The sequence below is a fragment of the Belonocnema kinseyi genome, chromosome 4, assembly GCF_010883055.1.
Source record: "Belonocnema kinseyi isolate 2016_QV_RU_SX_M_011 chromosome 4, B_treatae_v1, whole genome shotgun sequence".
In the NCBI taxonomy this organism is placed as follows: Eukaryota; Metazoa; Arthropoda; class Insecta; order Hymenoptera; family Cynipidae; genus Belonocnema; species Belonocnema kinseyi.
In genome coordinates, this window is record NC_046660.1 from 33,449,530 (window position 1) to 33,469,047 (window position 19,518).

The 19,518-nt window shown below is 31.2% G+C and overlaps 1 protein-coding gene across 7 annotated transcripts in view; it reads left to right on the forward strand.

Moving 5' to 3' along the window:
- Positions 1-18,706, forward strand: part of LOC117172142 (protein roadkill) — a 179,451-nt gene extending 160,745 nt beyond the window's left edge. For 4 of the 7 annotated variants that reach the window (XM_033359945.1, XM_033359944.1, XM_033359946.1 and 1 more), the window contains 7 exons: positions 269-413; positions 9,911-10,047; positions 12,005-12,156; positions 12,271-12,410; positions 12,492-12,669; positions 12,804-13,125; positions 16,020-18,706. In XM_033359945.1, coding sequence (XP_033215836.1) covers positions 336-413; positions 9,911-10,047; positions 12,005-12,156; positions 12,271-12,410; positions 12,492-12,669; positions 12,804-13,125; positions 16,020-16,164 — 1,152 coding nt within the window. In that variant the 5' untranslated portion in view covers positions 269-335 and the 3' untranslated portion in view covers positions 16,165-18,706. The remainder of the gene's footprint in view (positions 1-268; positions 414-9,910; positions 10,048-12,004; positions 12,157-12,270; positions 12,411-12,491; positions 12,670-12,803; positions 13,126-16,019) is intronic. The other 3 variants (XM_033359941.1, XM_033359942.1, XM_033359943.1) reach the window with 3 other exon arrangements.
- Positions 18,707-19,518: the final 812 nt, after the last annotated feature.

Sequence of the window (19,518 nt, forward strand, 5' to 3'; positions counted from 1 at the left end):
ATCTTGTTTTAGTTGAACGACTATTAGTGATGGAATTTTCACTAATAATACTGACAACATATCCTTCAAATAACTGAAATACATGTACCTAACATTTTATTGGCAGAGGGCGCTTCTTTTGTGATATTTGCAAATAAAGAAGAAGTATTTCCTTCGAACTAAAATTGAGAGAATCGGGAGCCAAAAGCTGGTTGGGAAAATTTGTTTGAACCTTTCTTGCCAAGATTATTATTAAACCGTGTAATAATTTTTGCTTTCTCTGTTACAGACTTTCGGTGAGCGACTGTGCGCCTCAAACGTCGCGGGTCAGCTCGAATTTGCACAGCAGCAGTAGCATGGCTGTAAGCCGTGTTCCTAGCCCTCCGCCACCGGAAGTAAACACTCCCGTCGCCGAAAACTGGTGTTACACGCAGGTACGTACAGCCAAAAGCTAACGTTTCCATATCCGGTTTATTCAGAACAGTACTTGTTCCTCATATCCTTAAAACTGTCCCTCAAAACGTTTCCCTATATTAAATTTAAGACAAAGTCTTTCTATAGGTATTTTTTATAATCCACAGATAATAGTGTCATTGATACATTCAGTTCAGTGTTATTTTATTTCAAATTGAAAATATTGAGACAGTATTCTAATTTTATACTATAGGAATTTATGATTTTAAGAAGTTAAAAATTGTGTACTTTTAAATTGAAAACATTCACGAAAGACAAGCTTTGAATGTGAACACTTTCAAAACATTCATGATTGGAAACCTTCTGATTTTATGTATCAAATTTGAGAATTTAAAAATTAAAACGTTTGGTGTGAAAAGAATCTGTATAATTAAAACTGCTTAAAAGTGTAATTACTGCAATATTTAATAATTTCAAATCTTACAAAATTGGGTAGTTTTAAATTGATAAAGATTCAAATCGAACAATTTTTGATTAAGTTCCAAGCTGAATAATTTCAAATTCAAATATTCGTAATTATCAGTTATAAAAATGTAAGATTACGTAATTTACTATTTGAAAAGTCTGAATTTACCATTTATAAGTTTTAAAAAAAGATTACAAAAATGATGCATTTTCAAAAAGCTTTAAAATGTAACAATGTTGTATAGAGAAGTTTAAAATTGAGGAATTTGCAATTGAAACGTTGAAAATTCCATGATTAAAAATTAAAAATTGTTTACAATTTAAAGTGTACGCTATACCTTTTCAAATTGAAGGATTTAGTAGTTACACAATTTGAGACTCTGCGCGTTCTAGAATTGAAGATTAAAATGATATAAATCAAATGATTTTAATTCCATAACGTTTGAAATTAAAATGTTATGAATTGAATATTTGTTCAGGATTTTACCTCTCCAATCGAGATTTTGATTCACATTTAAGGTCTTGATAGTTTAATTATTTTTAATTGGAAAACTTTGCAAATAGATTAATTTAAAATTCAAATAGTTCATGTTAACATATCGAAATTAATATTGAAGGTTGGAAAAATAGTACAATGTTCAATTAAAAGCGATCAAAATTGATTAATTGCAAAATTCATTATCTTCAATATTTAACTGTTTTTTATATTGAACAAGTTTTATTTGAAAGCGAAAATAATTAAATAAAAGGTCGCTTTAATTTTTTTTATTAAAAGCTATTGAAATGCATTTTTTAATGGAACCATTACAAATTTAATAATTTTATATTATGCCGTAAAATCGGACAATTTCATTCAATAAATTTTGTGATTAAATACATATAAAATTATTCAGTTTGAAACTTAACTCGTTCAAAAACTACACCATTTTTAACAAAAAGTGTTCATAATTCATTAATTACGAGTTTAAAGCGTTTGAATTTAAACAATTTGGATTTGAAAGTTTTCAAATTTTCAAATCAGAAATCTTTAAATTTACAGTGTTCAGTATTATAATGTTTTTAACCATTGCAATTAAAATTGACATTATTTCCTATAGAAAATTTGATATAGGTTTACAATTTTGTAATAGGAAAAAATGTAACGAAAGTGTTAGAAAAGTGAACCATTCAATGTTGATCAATATTTAAATATGAGAAAATGTGACTACAAAAGCAGTAAAATAATGAAAACGTCAGTAGTGGGGAAATAACTCGAAAGTTGTAAATTTGCCAGGAAATTGGCTGTTCTTATAAATTATCGCGATGCCCTAAGAGGAACGTTTCAGTTAACCGCATCTGTAATCTGCATTCCTGGCAAACAGACTTTCGCTGCGTCCATCAACTTGAATGCTACCGTAGCGAGTCTTTTTGCTTAGCTTTGCCAATTTGTTCTTTGCCAACTGTCCTTTACTCATGCAAGGATAAAATTGATCATTTGTTTCATTCGAGTCGCGCCTTATTAATTCACCTTTCTTGCTTGAATTATCACAAGCAGAAACCTTTTTCCGTTTCAGTAAATACGTCCAATTTATTACATTTCCACTCCAAAGAAAACTTGTACTTTTCTCCCTGTAAAAAGACTTTTACAATATATGAAAAAAAAACTTTCATACATAATTCCACCGCTGCCTCCTGAAACCTTCTGAACTTTTATTTTGAAATTATATTTATTAAATTCCACAAACCAGTGTCCCATTTCAAGAAATTTATATTTAGTTTGTCAACATAGTTACTGAATTATCTAATATTTCAGTGACATCGATCTGTAGACAAAAGTAATATATAAGGCTGATGACACTTTATTAGCCTTAGTGATAAAGCGATACTTGCCAAGCAACCGTTGTGTGAACTGCAATTCAGATGTGAATATATGTTCGTCATATGCAACCACAACGCCTCATGTAAACATACATGTGTATTTTTGATCCTACCGTAAGCAAATCAGGTTGACTGTGGCAACGCCGCCGGTACGCTGATTCAGCAAGACCCTCTCATTGGCTGAACGGTCAACCAGGTTACTTTCAATAGTAGGACGATTAAAAATTATCCAATGCGTGCATGAATTAATTCCAAACCGCCTACATCCACGAGCATTCGAAAGTGTTACAAGAACTCTTTTATCTTGAGATGAGCACCACTGCTGGGTGATAATAAAGGCATTTCTCTGCGACAATGAATGATGAAAAGGACTCCTAAAGTGTCCAACCTGGTAGCATAAAAGATTATGCTACAAAGTTCGTCTCCTGGAAATCGTTTTTTATTTCCAAATATTTTACTCAAACTGATAATTTTATAAATATTTATTACAATATCCAGGTCTTGTTATAATACTGCATCATTTTTATTTACAAAATAGTGCAGGTAAAATTCAGAGCTTAAAAAGAAAAAACTGCAATTTAAATTTCGCGACAGAGTTCTAAAGGATGTTTAAACATAACCTTTGATTTCAAAATAATTCTGGCGCGAAGTTTAAAATCGAATTTTCTCTTTTGATGTTACAATAATCAGGAGGAATGTTTCTTGGGTGTAAACGTGTTTTGATATAATGTTTTTCTTTCTGCTTTTGCAAATAAAGATAGGATTGGATAAAGAAACGGAAAAATCAGTTTTTAATGAATTAAAATTTTAAAAAGATGTAAAAGAGAATAGGACAAGCGGTACCAGTCGCCCCATGCGTGAGAGCATGGACTCTGCGCTCAATCTATTTTTACTGTGAGCAGTGCTCGTCCCCTCGCCAAGTGAACGACCTGCAACTTGAGATATCTTACTCTCATCATATTATATGGCCTCTATGTCCCTTTAAGACCATCTTTTTACAATGCATCTTACTCGCACAAAATTTCATATTTAAAATTGTATACAAATCACGGCAGCATTTCAAGCAAAATTTGATTTACACCTTAAAATTCTCAAAAGATGTGGAAAATATCTTAAGATATTCTTAAAAGCGGTCTAAAATGTTTACATACTAATCAAAAGTAAAAAAAAATGAAATTCTAAACTTAAATTTCGCGCTGTAATGCCGATAAAAATTACTACGATTTTTCATTTGCACTTGTGACGTCAAAGCAAAATGGCATGAGATAGCTGGAAGGACAACAATAATACCGATTGTCCCATGCTCTTGTTATTATTGTTGTCCATCCAATAACAGATTATAAAGTTTCATGAAACATTGGATCAGCGTTAATATTATACACTTTGTATGGTTTTGTAAGCAAAATTAACAGTTTTCTAAGCTGATATTTTTAAACTATTAAAAATAAATAATATTTCCTATTTGACATTGTTTTATCCTCGTTTAAATTTTTTGTCTTTATCCACTTAAATGCGAACTGAATCCATAGAATCCAATAATAACATCTAACTATTTTGGTAGGGTTGAAATTGAACTGTGATTGTTGCAAATTTTACTGCTTTGTAGAAAATTCATGTTTTTCACTTCAAAATTCAACAATTTGTAAACATTTTTTAGTTTCTCAGCGAACAAATCTTGCTTGGTTGAAAATTCGTATTTTTTTAGTTAAAAGTTGAACTATGTATTCAAAATCATTTTTTGTAGGATTCATCACTTAGATGAAAGTTTATGTCTTTTGTTGAAAAAAAAGAATTTTGTCAAAAATTCTTTTTTTTTGAAAATGATTTTATTCTACTGAAAATTTATCTATTCCAATTCAAAATCCATTGCCTAAGTAGAAAATTAATTTCTTTGGTCAGAAATGTACCTTGTTTGTCGCAGTAATTCGTCTTTTTTGGTAGAAAATTAAACTTCTTGGTAGGAAAGTTACGCTTGAAAGTTCAACTACTTGGTTAAAAGGTGAACTACTTTTTCAAAAATTAATTTTGTTGTTTAAATATTCATCATTTAATGCTTAAAAATACAACATTACATATATACATTTGGTTATCATTTTTATTCTTTCTTGAGTGTCAAATCGTTTGTGTTTAAAAATTCATATTTTTTCTAGAAATTTAATATTTTTTAGTGGAAAATGCGACTGTTTGGTTCTCCATGCAAATTTTACTAATATCAATTAGTGTTTAGATTCTAGCTATAAGCAATCTATTTTTTGCTGATAAATTAGTCAAATTTACTCATTTATATTGTGGAACTTTCGAACATTCCTGAAACTTTAATCCAATGTAGCGTTTAATTGTTCAGGAAACATTATGTTTCACGAAAAATTTCAATGACTCGTGTCCCTACCCTAGAGCTATCAAGCTCGTCTGTCGGTCACATTGGAACTGAAAAGCCCATATAGAGGTTATGTTTAAGAGTGACCTTTGAATTAGTGGCGCGAAGTTCAAATCCGAACTTTTCTTTTCTTCGAAAATCGGTGAACTGTTGTCTCTTTTCTCAGTTAATTTATACAAAGAAGAAAGGATTCAATATTCTAGAGGCGGTTTTGATTTTCAAGGTCATTCACTTAAACGTGGTGCTTGATGAAAAATTGGCATATAAAAACACGAAATGGTGGTATCCTACCGGAAGTCAAACTCGATCTGACTGATGGATCCAGCTTACGGCTCTTAGACGGGCACAGGATGACGATTCAAGGTCGATCGGTGACGGCCGCGAGTTGAATGACTCAGGGCGTCGACCGGAGCAATAGAACCAGAAGCAGAAAACCCACCTGTAACGATGGAACGACCAACGGCTACAAGTAGCGAGAATGCACGTTAATTCTCATGAATTCCCTTCCTTTCCTTTTTTCCTTCCCTCTTCATTTTATACATCGACGACACGGGAAACCTCTTGTTTCCTGCTGTGGTGGATATTTCTTATCGTTCGCCTGACTGCCAGCCACAACTGCTCGTACTTCCCCTTCTGCAGTCTGCACTTTAGTCGCTTCCATAATTTACCAGAAACTTGAGAACTAGAGACTTCAGGGTATTCGTTGTAGATTTTAGACTCAGGTTCCAAGTTCCTAGCAGAGTTTTAACAGCTTTCCTACAGAACCTGGAATACCTGGGTAACGCCTGGAATTTTGAAAAAGAACGTGAACATTTTTATTGCTATTTATTTTTGAAGTTTTAATAATTATCATGATACTTTTCTGCATATTTTACAAATTCAGATTGATAATAATTGATTCAATTATGTTATATCTATTTGAGTGACCGTGGAAAGCATACTGACTGCTACTTTTTTCTCTCTTGCATATTATTAATTTTTTTTAATATATGTAAAAACTTTGTTTAGAATAAAATAATAGTCGGAAAGATTATAAAAGTTTGCATTTATTAATAATTTATTGTACAGTTCCGGCGGAAATTAGTAAGTGTTAACAAACGCAGAAGAATGTTAATTTGATCATAAGCTAACAAAGATGTTTAAAATATGCACCGTATGATTTACGTGCTACCGAATTCCGGGAATTTTGTAATTAATTCAAAGGGAAATTTATTACACGTCGATATTTTCTATAGCTTCTCGCTGCTCTTTAGTCTCCCATATTGTGTACAGTTTTGAGGCGTAAATTTTGGAAATTCACAGCTTCTGAAGCCCCTTCTCTTTGCGAAAAATTGATAATAAATAATTCTGATATGATCGATTTGTTTATCTTTATCCTGATTGAATATCAAAATCAGATTTAACACTGAGCAGACGTGTCGATATTTGTTTAAGAATGATTATCGATTGCCATCTCTATGAGAAATATAAGGCGGTAGTTCTGCTTACGTACAAAGTACATTGAACTCGAGACAGAGCATACCTGTCAGTTGCCACCATGCGAATATTGACCTTTAGATTTATGCATGACGATCCTACCGATTTGGCGATGATTTCATTCAATCTGACGAATAATGTAGAGGAAGGTCTGGGAACGAGGACATAACTTTAAAAATCGTTGTAGATCTGTTATTGCAATCAGATCCAATCAGAGATTTTTAATCTCAATTATAATTATATTTTATTTTGATATAGGAAAACTGACTATTTAAGTCTCGCGCCACATATCTTAAGGCCACACTTCAACATAACCTCTTATTTTTAAAGCCGCCCTGGCGCGAAATTTGAAATGCAAGCTGATTTATCGTTTCGTTAAAAATAAATTTGAAATGGTAATAAACTAATTGAAGTTGCTTCTATTGAAATTGCGAGCAGTTACTTATTCCTCGCATTTTATTTTTCGCTTCTCAATTAGTCTTTAATAACGATTTCGAGTAGGTCTGTGGCGTATTGTTGAAATTTTTTTCCCTGTAATAAATTCAGTTGTAACAAATAAACGTGCAGACTTGTTATGCATTGAAATTCTAGACAAGCGTGACTGATCGTAAAATCACCCGGCAGTTACAAAGCGGGATGCTCGCTGATTGTATTGCGGATATGTAGACTGAAGCATCAAAGGATGGGGGAAAAGAGAGAAATAGAGTGACAGAGGCAGAATACTTTTATTTCAGCTCAGGGCGTCACTCTAATTTTTTCCCTGATTTACTGATACTATATTGCCAATTTTCCACTTTAGAACCTGAAAAGACTTATTTTAAAATTGTAAAAAAATTCGTATCAATTCAAAATGAGTCTAGAAAGCATATATCTATAATTATTAAAGTGTTCAAAATTATATAATTTGAAATAAATAAACATCTCGTAAGGCCTTAAACTTTTAGTCTTTAACAGTTTAACATTAAATTTAAGACCTTAGAACTGAAACCAGGGTAGCCGTAAGTCAGGGAAAAGTTCGGGACTATGAAAATAGTTGCAAAAGTTATAGCATTTTTATAAGAAGCACTTTACTTAAGTAAATGTCCCTTGTTTCAAATCACTTGTTAGTGAACAAATTAACCCAAATTTTGGGGGCATTTAAAGAAGTTCCGACGAATTTTCAAAAGATTTCATAATGGGATGTCATGTAAAATGATTTTAAGGTATTTTTGAAATATCCAAGATATGTTCAAGATATATTTTAAAAGTGTCAAATTATTTCAGACAATTAAAACCACTCTAGGGCATTATTTTGAGTTTCTCTCTAATTCATCCTGAAGTATTTGTAAATCACCTTGAATAACTGGGCATTTCATCAAATTCTTTAGCATTCTCTTCGATTTTTCTAAACTCATTGCAAGTTTCCTGAATTCATTGTATTTTTTCCTATTCTTAAATGGTTTTCAGTTCTCTTGAATTTTTTTCCAAATGAACTTTTACGGGACCACCATGTCTCAAGAATAAAAAATTAGATGTGAATGTCCGCAGAAACATGAAAGCGGAACTGAATTAAGCCGGAACCGAACGTGGCCTCTGAAGGATTGAGTTCACGAGCAAAATATCAGTTACAGGCTCGTGAATTAAACTTGACACGATAATTACAGATTTGACAGAATAATCTAAAATAGAAAGCATTCTAAGGAGGTCTTAGAAAAATTTCGCATTGTCTAGGAACAGATCAAGAACAGGCGATAATTTTCAGTACGTTCGCCAAGGTCGGCAAATGCGTGACGTCATAGTGCGTTGACTTCTGAGGGCTTGACCTCGTCTTCGTCTCCATTTTTCCCCGCACCCTGCAACTACATTCCTTTTTCATCACCAAGCCTTTAATTTTTTTTAAATCTTCCATCTGCCGCAATTCTCTACCTCATTCTCCTGTGGTCCTCCCCCTTTTAATCCTTTCCTCCATGAAGAGGTGGTTACCATAGAAGTGAGTACGCCAAACGGTATTTAGAGCCATGATCTTCGTTTCATTTTTAACCGAGATGAAATCTGAAAAAATAAGTAAACCTACAAAAAATAAGTAAAGAGAAAAATAAATATCTGCTTGGTTGAACGGAGGCGAGACAGTTTTATGGCAAAGCAAACAACAAAGTTTCCTCCTTTTCGCTGGGCGCCGAAAAAAATAATAAATAAGTGGTTTTTGTCCTCGTCTGCTTTTTTAGCTATAGCTGGCTTTGTGGCTGGGAGAAGAATCACTGTAAAACATTGCTTTGGGGGAAAAGAGAGGATATTTTAGTGCCATTGGCTTTTAAAAGTGGCCCTCGGTGCTTTTAGAGCAAAAATGGAATTTTTTTTCAAATTTCGCGCCGAAAATCATAAGACAAAACATGAATATAACCTGTAATTCAAGAATATTTTAATGCTACTTTTTAAAAATTCTGTACAACCTTTTAACATTTCAATCGAAAAAATCTGTCTATTTCAAATTACAATTTCATAGGATACATTTTTGAAGATTTTCAATTTTGAGGTTGTTCATTTACAACCATTTTGAATTGTTTAGGTTGTGCTCAAATTTCCAAAAGTTTGTTTTTCCAAATTCGGAATTGTACAGTTGTAAAATTCAAAATCATTTTAAATGATAATTTCAATACTGAAACAAACTGTTTATTTTTTTATTGCTTGCTTTTAAAATGAATGAACTCTCTTAATTAAAGGATTCCCGTTTAAATTGCTTTAATTTTCAATACTCAAATTTCCTATTGTTTTATATTCACTGTGCTTCGTATTCAATCAATATTTTTATCTATAAATTTCTCAAATTTAAAAATTATAAATTATTCTATAATTTAACGAATACTTTGCAAATGTTTTAAAGGCATCACTTAATTAGACCTTTAAATTTTGAAATGTTTTTGAATTGGAGTTATTGAATTTCGAGATGTTTAATTCTTTAAATGTTGAATTCTGATATCTTATTTAAAATATTGATTAATTCATTCTAGAAGGAAATTCATCATTTATATCGTTATCGTTTTCAAAACTTAAATAAAAATTCGTATTTGAAACATGGGACAGTAATTGAAATCAGATGATAATTTGTTTTATTTCGCTGTCAATTCTCAACTGTTTCTTTCAAAAATTATAACTTTAGTATATAGTGCAGCTCGTATCTACTTTATCCGGAGAAAACTTGAAACTAAGGAATGGAAAAATATTCGAGGAGTTCGACCCTGACTAAAAACAAAAATTTGCATTTTCCAGTGGTAGAGATGCGATAGTTGGCAGCCAATAGATTGTACTTTTATTAGGTTAAGCTAGTTTTGAAGGATATTTTCTGACGTGATGTTTCATTTGAAGGTCTTATATGCACAGGTGAAGGTGGTTAAGTTCAGCTACATGTGGACGATAAACAACTTCAGCTTTTGTCGGGAAGAGATGGGAGAGGTCCTCAAGTCATCCACGTTCTCCGCTGGAGCCAACGATAAACTTAAATGGTGAGGTTTCCTTTTTTTTTATCTTTTTCTATCGTCCGTGAAGATTAGACTCGCAAAATATTTTCAGAAGGACAAGAGAGAAATTATGCAGAAAAAAATAATATATAAAAAAATATATATATATATCTTCTTTCAAATTCTAAGAAAAATAAAAATTGTTATTTGAAGCTTATACTAAACATTGAAAGTCCTTTAAGCCAAGAAAATGTATTAGATTCATGTTTATTCAACGTGTTTATCTGAGCAAAAAATCGATGGTAGTTCCGAGGGTAGTTCAAACCCTGAGTTTAGGGTAGGTACTGTGTGGTATCGATTTATGAAAACACGTGGCAAGGTCATTTACGGAGAGGATACAAATTATAATTAGCGATTGCGAGTTTTAGAAATTTATTCTACTAAATAGTTCATTAGATTTCGTTTTTAATTAAGTAGTATCAATATTAAGTCTAATATTTTAAATGAATTTAACTAATGAAGATATTTAAATAATATTTGAAGTACTCAAATGAGGTTTGCTACAATCCTGAAATTTTCGATGAACTGAAGTTGAAATTGATTTTATGATTTTACTGAAAATTCAACAATTTTGTTAACTAGTATTTTAAACAGATTTGATTGAGAATTCAACAATTTTGTTAAAAATTCAACTACGTAAGAAACGTATTAATTTTTTATATAACAATTGAATTTTCTGAACGGACCATTTTGGGCCGTACTGCGTAGTTAAAAGTGCAACTACTTTGTTAAACATTATTTTTTGTTTGTTTGTTAATTATTCATCATTTTAGTTGCAAACCTGCATGTTTTTGTGTAAAATTAAACTATTTTTTGAAAATTTATATTCTTTGAAAATTCGTCTGTGTGAATAAAAGTTTATTTTATTTTCTTGAAAATTAATTTATTTACTCGAAAATGATTTTTTATCGAAAAATAAATATTCTATTTTAAGCTGAAAATTTATTTGCTTTAGGAGAAAATTCAACTATTTTGTTGATAATACGACTTTTTTTGTGAGAAAAGTATTCTCATTAGTCTTGTTTGGTAGAAAAATAAATCTTTTGTTGATAGTTTATTTCATTTGCTTGATTCAATATTTACTTCTTTTTTTGGTTGAAAATTTATTTTTATAGCTCAAAATTGATCTTTTTTAGTTGAAAATTCATCCTTTAGGTGAATAATTTAAATATTTTGTTGAAAATTCATTTTTTTTCGTTGAGTTTTCATTATTCTAGTTAACAGTCAAGTCCTTTTGTTGAAAATCCGTTTTTTAAGCTTAAAATTAATTTTTTGTACAGAATACCTTTTTGTCTTCGTTTAAAATTAATTCTTTTAACAAAAAATGTAATTTTATCATATAAATATAAAAATCTGTATGAATTTTATAATTGAAAGTATTTTTAATCAATTTAGAAACAAAATTTTTTTCGTATTAACATTATTGATCTCCTAGGAACTAGATGTAAGATTGTTTTTGAATCTAAAAGAAATTTTAAAAATGGTCAGGAACATTGAAAAATTTGAAAGTACATTTTTTAAACCAACACAAATTTTAAAAACCCAAATTATGCAAGAAAATTGCATAAGGAGGTTTAAAAAGAATTGTGTTCGTCGCAAAACTATCGAAACAAAAAAATAGTCACGGAAAAGTCAGGTAATTTCGAAATTGTGTTTTTGTAGCTACCCATAAGAGGGAATAGATCAAGAGTAAGGAAAAATGTTACAAGTGGGTTTAAGTTAACTGATTAGAGAAATTTTGGAAAGTACTTTGACGCGAGGTCAGCTTTTGCTCTACTCCACTTTCTTCTATCTATTCGACTTTTACTAAACTACTTTTTCAAAGTATTAGTTTCACTTTCTGTTGATATTTAGAATAGAGTCATTTTTGCTTGTCATTTTGTAATGTTTTTTTAAAGTCTAGACTGCATTTCTAAATAAATTGTTTGTTTCTTTCTTTCAGGTGCCTACGAGTAAATCCTAAAGGCCTGGACGAGGAAAGCAAAGACTACTTATCACTTTACCTCCTTCTCGTTTCTTGCAATAAGTCTGAAGTTAGAGCAAAGTTCAAATTTTCTATTCTTAATGCCAAAAGGGAAGAAACCAAAGCTATGGGTAAGATACTTTATAATTTGTAAAAAGAGTGTAACTAAAAAATCATATTTTTGGTTGAATTTAAACTAAATTGTCAACTTGGAATGGTGTTTCTAAAATAAATTTTCTTTATAGAAAGCCAACGAGCGTATAGGTTCGTGCAAGGGAAGGATTGGGGTTTCAAAAAATTCATCAGAAGAGACTTCCTGTTAGACGAAGCGAATGGACTTTTACCTGACGATAAACTCACGATATTCTGTGAGGTATATACCTTTGTATGTTGTTAATAAATTCATTTAATAGTCAGTTTCTTCGAGAAACGATGTCTAAAATGTCGAACAAATTAAATTTTCCAGGTCAGTGTGGTGGCAGACAGTGTCAACATCTCGGGACAGAGTAATACGATACAGTTTAAAGTACCTGAGTGTCGACTACCCGACGATCTTGGATCACTTTTCGAAAACCAAAAATTTAGCGACGTCACGCTTACAGTATGTGGGAGAGAGTTCCAGGCACATAAAGCAATTTTAGCAGGTGAGATTTTCGAGTAATCATTGAAGAATGACCTGAAAAGAATCATGTTGTTTTTTTTCTTTTTCTTTTTCTTTTGTAATTCATTCATGGAATCTTGGAGAGAAAAAAATGTAAATAAATGCTTGAATTTTCAGCAAGAAGTCCTGTTTTCTCGGCGATGTTTGAGCACGAGATGGAGGAACGAAAGCAGAATCGAGTTGACATCACGGATGTAGACCACGAAGTTTTGAGAGAAATGTTGCGGTTTATTTACACCGGTAAAGCAACGAATTTAGAAAAGATGGCGGACGATCTGCTCGCCGCCGCGGATAAATACGCACTCGAGAGGTTGAAAGTGATGTGCGAAGAAGCTCTTTGTACGAGCTTAGCCATCGAGAATGCAGCAGAAATTCTCATCTTAGCTGATCTTCATAGCGCCGATCAACTCAAGGCGCAAGCCATAGACTTTATTAACACGTAAGTATTTTTGTTTACATTTTTTTATTTTTTTTTTCAATCATATTGGTACACTTATGCCAATTTCGGATTGATTTGAATGTCCAGGACTTTGAAATTGAGATTAAAATATTTAAGTTTGCGAGAAAGAAAGAAATTACGTTCTTTCCTATTTGTACAGTATAGATGTTTATCTTGCTTTAAAAATAAACATAAAGATAATAGTTATACTAATAATTTTCAAATTTCAATAGACGCAATGAAAAAGAATTTGTTAAAATAAAACGACGGTATAAACCTTGATGCTTCTATTTAAAAACATCGAAAATTTCATCAGATCAAAGTAATTTTATTATATATAACTACATTATAAACTTTTCCATTTTAGAGTGATATAAATTTTTAAAACATTTTATTCCTATGCAGTAAATTTTAGAAACGATAAAATTTTAATTCATTCAATTTAGGAATCCATCAAATTGTTTTTTTTTTTATTTTTTTAAACGTATCGATTATTGTAAATAAAATAAAAAAAATTCTTTTAGGATCGAAATGAAATCGACTTTCGTATGAACCTCTTTTATGTACCAAAATCAGAAAACAAAAAGGCTCATAAATCAACATTTTGTTATAAAATTGTCTAAGTTCGCGTTTTGACTTTGGTAAATAAAATAGTTCATAAGAAATTACATTTTATTTCGATCTCGAAAAAATGTTTACAATAGAAAATATCCTTCTTGGAAAGTGTAATAGTCTGAATAGATTAATTCAGAATAAACCACAAATAAAATATTAAACCTTTGTATGGAAATTATAAATTTCAACGTAATGAAGGATAATTTAAAATTCTTTGAATGTCATGAAAGTACTGCCGTTTTTGGGAAGCCATTAAATTCATACGGTTTTATTTTAAGCCAAGAATAAAATCTTACTATAAGTGTTTGAGAAAAATGATTTAAAATTTTTTTTTATGGTTCGAAATTTCCCCCCTTCCTGAAATTCATAAAATTATAGCCTTACTAGATGTTTATTTTGTGTATTCTAACCATTTTTATAGTGAAGTAGAAAAAATGGATCAAATAAATGGAAGCTAGCCGTGAAAAGCATCCGCAATTATTTATGTTAAGCGTAGATATAAATTAACGTTTTGCAACTTAAATTCAATTTAAATTCCCTCAAATATAAAATTTATTATTCAAATTATTTTTAAAAAATTGATACATTGTCTACCATACCTTGAAAACCAGAAAAACCTGGAATTGTCACGAGAACTTTTGTGTACCTGAAAAAAACTGAAAATGTCGGGGAATATTTTTCAAAGTCAGAGAATTTGTTAGCGAGCGTGGTTAATTTTTTTTAATTACAATATAAAATTGAATAAAAATTATTCTTTATTTGTACAAGTTACTTTATATGACTTCAATGATTTTCTTTAAAAATTCGTGTTTTTTGTTAGTTTGAAATTAAGGTTCTTAACTAAAAGTTTAATTCTAGTTTTGGTTGAAAATGTATCGTTCTTAGTTGAATATTCAAGTATCTGGTTCAAAACTCAACAGTTTGTTTGCAATTTTTTACATCTCTTAACTGAAAAATCTTTCTTCGTTGCTTTGGAAAAATTATTATTTTTTGTTTGTTTTAAGATTCATTATTTTAATTGAAAACTCATCACTTTGATACCAAAATGAGCTATTTTGTTAAAAAATCGTTGTTTTTTTGTTTGCTGAAAATTATTTTTTTTACTGAAAATTTAACTATATTAGTTGAATCTTGGACTATTTTGTTGAAAATTTGTTGTTAAAAATTAATTTTAAAGGGAATATGAACCTATTCAATTATTTAATGAAAGTTTTTTTTTTGTAGTCTAAAATTCGTCTTTTTTTTTGGTAGAAATTAATCTTCTTGGTTACAAATTCATCTTTTTGGTTTAAAATTCAGCTATTCCAGTTGAAGGTTCATGCTTTTAGTTTTGGTTGATAATTTATTATTTTTAGTTAAAAACTAATAAATTTGGTTGAAAATTTCTGTTCTTTTTATAGAAATTAATTATCTTGGTTTACAATTTTTTTTTTTGTATTGAAAATTGTCTTTTTGTTTGAAAACTCAAGTACTTCAGTTAAAGATTTATTGTTTTAGTTAAGTATTTATATTTGTGGCTTCAATTTCAACTAAATGTTTTTTTGGAAATTTGTTTCTCTTGGTTGACATATTAACCCTGTTGCTAAATTTATTTTTTGGTTAAAATGTTATCTATTCCAGTTAAAGATTAATCATTCTAGATAAAAATTTATCGCTTTGGTTGGATTTTTTGATTTTGTTTGTTTTGATGGAAAATGATTGTTTTTTAACTGAAAATTTAATTATTTATTTGAAAATTAATCTTTTTTAGTTAAAAATTCAACTATTTGGTTCAGAAATTATGTATTTTACTGAATAAATCGTCTTCCTTAAAAGAAAGTTAATCTTTTTGGTAAAATATTTAATTAGTTGTTTTAAAAATCGTCTATCTTGTTGAAACTGCAATATTTTAGACTCTAAAATTATTGTTCAAATTCATGGACTTTAGGGAAAAATTCAGGAAATGGGTCATTGTGTTTTTAGTATTATTTATCAATTAATCGATAGTGCTAATATATTTAAGAGTATCTTGTAATATCATTTGTCAAAAGCTTTCTAAATTGAACATAATAATTGAATCCCTAGAAACTAAAAAAAAAAACATTATTTATAATTAACTTGTGAAACTGTACATATATTTCCGAGTCGGTTGTTTTAAAAAATAAGAAATATTTTAATGGCTCCGTACTATTCAAAATTACACCTGGAATTGTCAGAGAATTTGTCTCCAGGATTTGAGAAGACACCCTGTAGCAAATTTCAAAAAGAAAAAATACTTACAGGCACTTTTTCTGTTTCAGTCATGCAACGGACGTGATGGATACGCCGGGGTTTAAGTCCATGATAGGTTCTCATCCCCACCTGATAGCGGAGGCATTTCGAGCCCTAGCCACCCAACAGATCCCACCGATCGGCCCGCCTCGAAAACGAGTCAAACAGAGCTGAAAACAGTCACCGTTGACTCCGGGTACGACTACTACATCGCCCCCTCCCCTCTTACATCCTTCTTGACTTTTATGTACAGTGATATTTCGTAGTGCTAAATAAATGTTTCCTAGTGCGCCAACTCTCTGGTCCACTTAAAACGAAAAGAAAACACAACAAAAAGCTAAAAAAAAAAGAGAGAGAAACGAAAGAAGGGATGAATCGACGCGCCGAGAAGGAGGTCCAGTCGCCCCGGGAACGTCAAGTTGTCAGCAGCTCATGCCAGGACTCTTTCTTGTGTTCAGTGAGTGTTAGTGGGGATAGAGAGTGAGAGAGAGAGAGAGAGGGAGAAAAAAAAACTGTTTGAAATGCGAATATGTTTCGCAGTGTTTCGGGCCACTTGACTGGCGGCGGAATCCTGCTTCTTTGTGCCGCGCGACCAGAAAAATCCTCTCCTCGGCCAGACAACGCCGACGTGTCTCAATCGATGTCCCGAGTCCAAGGACACGAGGAGGACCCAATTTTGCTCTTTATTCTCGTAGGCGTTGTTGCGCGACAGGACCAACCACCAGAACCAGAGGACCAAGACTATCGGAGCTCCCTAGTTGCCACGAGACGACACAAAAGTTGTGATAGGCGTCGGCCAGACGATTGTAACCATTTTGTTCCTTTTTCAACGGATCAAACAAAACCACTTCCCTCGTCTACAACGGGACTGGGGAATTAGATACTTTGTTTATTACTGATAGTGATTTTTAATTGTAAATCATACAACTCTTCCAACATGGAAAAATGATTCTAGTTAGCGTTTTTTATGATCTCTTTTCTCTCGATATGTATGATGGTTACTGCGGTTATGACTCAACGCTGCGCGACATGTGGCCCCCTGTATTTTTGTATATTTTTTGCCTGCAGACATCATCCCGATACTCGTCGATTTATTTCTAGATTTTCCTAGGGCTTTATTTCTCGCGACTCTAGCATCTCAGCTGAAAAGCGGCTCGCTGCAATTTTTACACTGTACGACTGCTAATCCTCGGGGTCGCACATTTCATTCTTCCTACTTGGTTACTTCTTACTTACTTACTTACTTACTGGTCTTGCTAACTATTTCAACACCCTTAATTAATTAGCGATATAATTTTATTATTCAGTTAATTTTGCTCGAACAAATTTCAAGATAATTTATTGTAAAATACCTTTTCAATCGAAGATTATTATTATTATTATTATTATTATTATTATTATTATTATTGCACCCGAGGAGCTTGTATTCTCGTAGTACAGTGTTGTATAAAATTTAAGGTTGTCCATAATTTGTTGGATGTTGAAATTTTGCGGAGGGTTCTTTATATTATATCGAAGCGTGGTCGATTTCAAGAGTGATTATTGGAGACGATCAACTGAAGAAAGTCAATGACTTTTTCATCTCGCTGGAGCGTTATTAAGTAATTCGTACGGATGGAAAATAAAAGCAAAAGGTACGCGAGTATAGTTAAACGTTAGTCAATTACTCTCTGAGGGATATTAACTGTTTTTTTTCTGTAATTAATAACTGTTAAAGTCGGAAAAATTGGTGGCGAATGAACAGAATTATGGGCAACCAGAGGCAACGGTAATCATCGTTTAGTACTAAACTGGCTTCCCGATCCCCCAACTTAGTTTTATCGAATATCGAATACTTACCATTACGTTAACGATGAATATTAATGCCATACGTGTTCTGTGATAAGTCCATTTATAGTAGTTGCAACTGCGTCTCTGCTCCTGTTCTCGATCCTTTGCGCCGCGCCCTTTAAATAAATATGATTCTGGCAGCCAGTGAAGTTCTCTATATGCAGCGACTATTGCCAGACAGTCCCAAAGTTTTTCTTTTGCCTACTTTTTTATTTTAAGATTTTTACCACACGTGTACATATCTATCTACTATATTTTATATGCCTCGAACGATTCTCAGCGTTTGAAAATATCTTTTCTTCTCCTTCTTCTTCTTTTTCTTCTTCTTATTTTATTTTATTATTTTTTTCTTGTTCTCATGCTTAGAGCCGAATTCCTCCTCCTTGGATCATGACATTTACAGATTTTGAACAAAATTCGACACTTGGCAAAAATGTTATAACACGAATGTTTTTAACTAAATTGATAATAAGCATTTCTTTGGGACTGTGGGATGATTTCTTAAGAAAATGTTCAATGTTTCAACTGAACCGCCGATGTTACACGAATGACAATTTGAGAAAATTTATCGTCGATAGCGATCTGCAGCAAGAATATATGAGTGTATGACTGGATAATTTGATAAACTAAGTACAATTAAGACAAGCGTTACCTCATCATTGAAAACAGTATGAGTGGGTCATGGATCAACCACGCGAGTTTCGTTTGGTACACTTCCAATGTACGATGCATTTAAATTGAAAGCTTTTTTTTGTAAGGAACGATCTCGCAGTGGTCTTTCCTGATTCATAGTACTGATCATCGACACCAGCTCATACAAACGTTCATTTTTCCATTTATTTTAAGTCAATGCACCGCATCGAATAAATTACATTTTCATTATAAATCTGATAATTCCGTTATTCATGTCTTTTCCTGTCATTCTTCCTATTCTCGAACAACTGTCCCGTTTCCTCTTCTGTCTTTCAATATATATTTGAAAATACGATGGTTTTTTTTTATATTTAAAAATTATTCTATTACAAAAAAATAGAATATGATAAGGGGCCGTACTTAAATTACGTAAGGGATTTTTTACCTTCTTGAAGACCCCCCCCCCCCCTCTGTAACAAACGATAATAATATATTTTTTATTCCCCTTCTTACTGTAAGTAATTTATGGCTTCAAGAAATAAGATATGAGACTTGAAGATAATGGAAATTTGTTTTGATTTATACATGCTTTTCAAGGTGAAAATTTCATTCTCAAGATTCGCTGATTTTTCCTTAACCAAAATCTTGAACTATTTTGTTGAAAAATTGTTGTCAATAAATAATTTTAAACTGAAAATGAACCTATTAAATTTTTTAATGAACAATTTTCTTTTTTATTCGATAATTCGTCTTTTTTAGTAGAAATTAATCCTTTTGGTTTAAAATTCAACTATTCCAGTTGAAGGTTCATGATTTTAGTTTTGGTTGACAATTCATTATTTTTAGTTAAAACTTAATGTATTTTGTTGAAAATGTGTATTTTTTAAAAATAGAAATTTGTTGTTTTGGTTTAAAATTCTTTTTTTTTTATACTGAAAATTGTCTTTTTGATTAAAAATTCAACTACTTCAGTTAAAGATTTATTGTTTTAGTTAAGTATTTATATCTTTGGCTTAAAATTCAAGTTTTATGTTGAAAAAACTTTTTTTTTTGTAGAAAATTAAT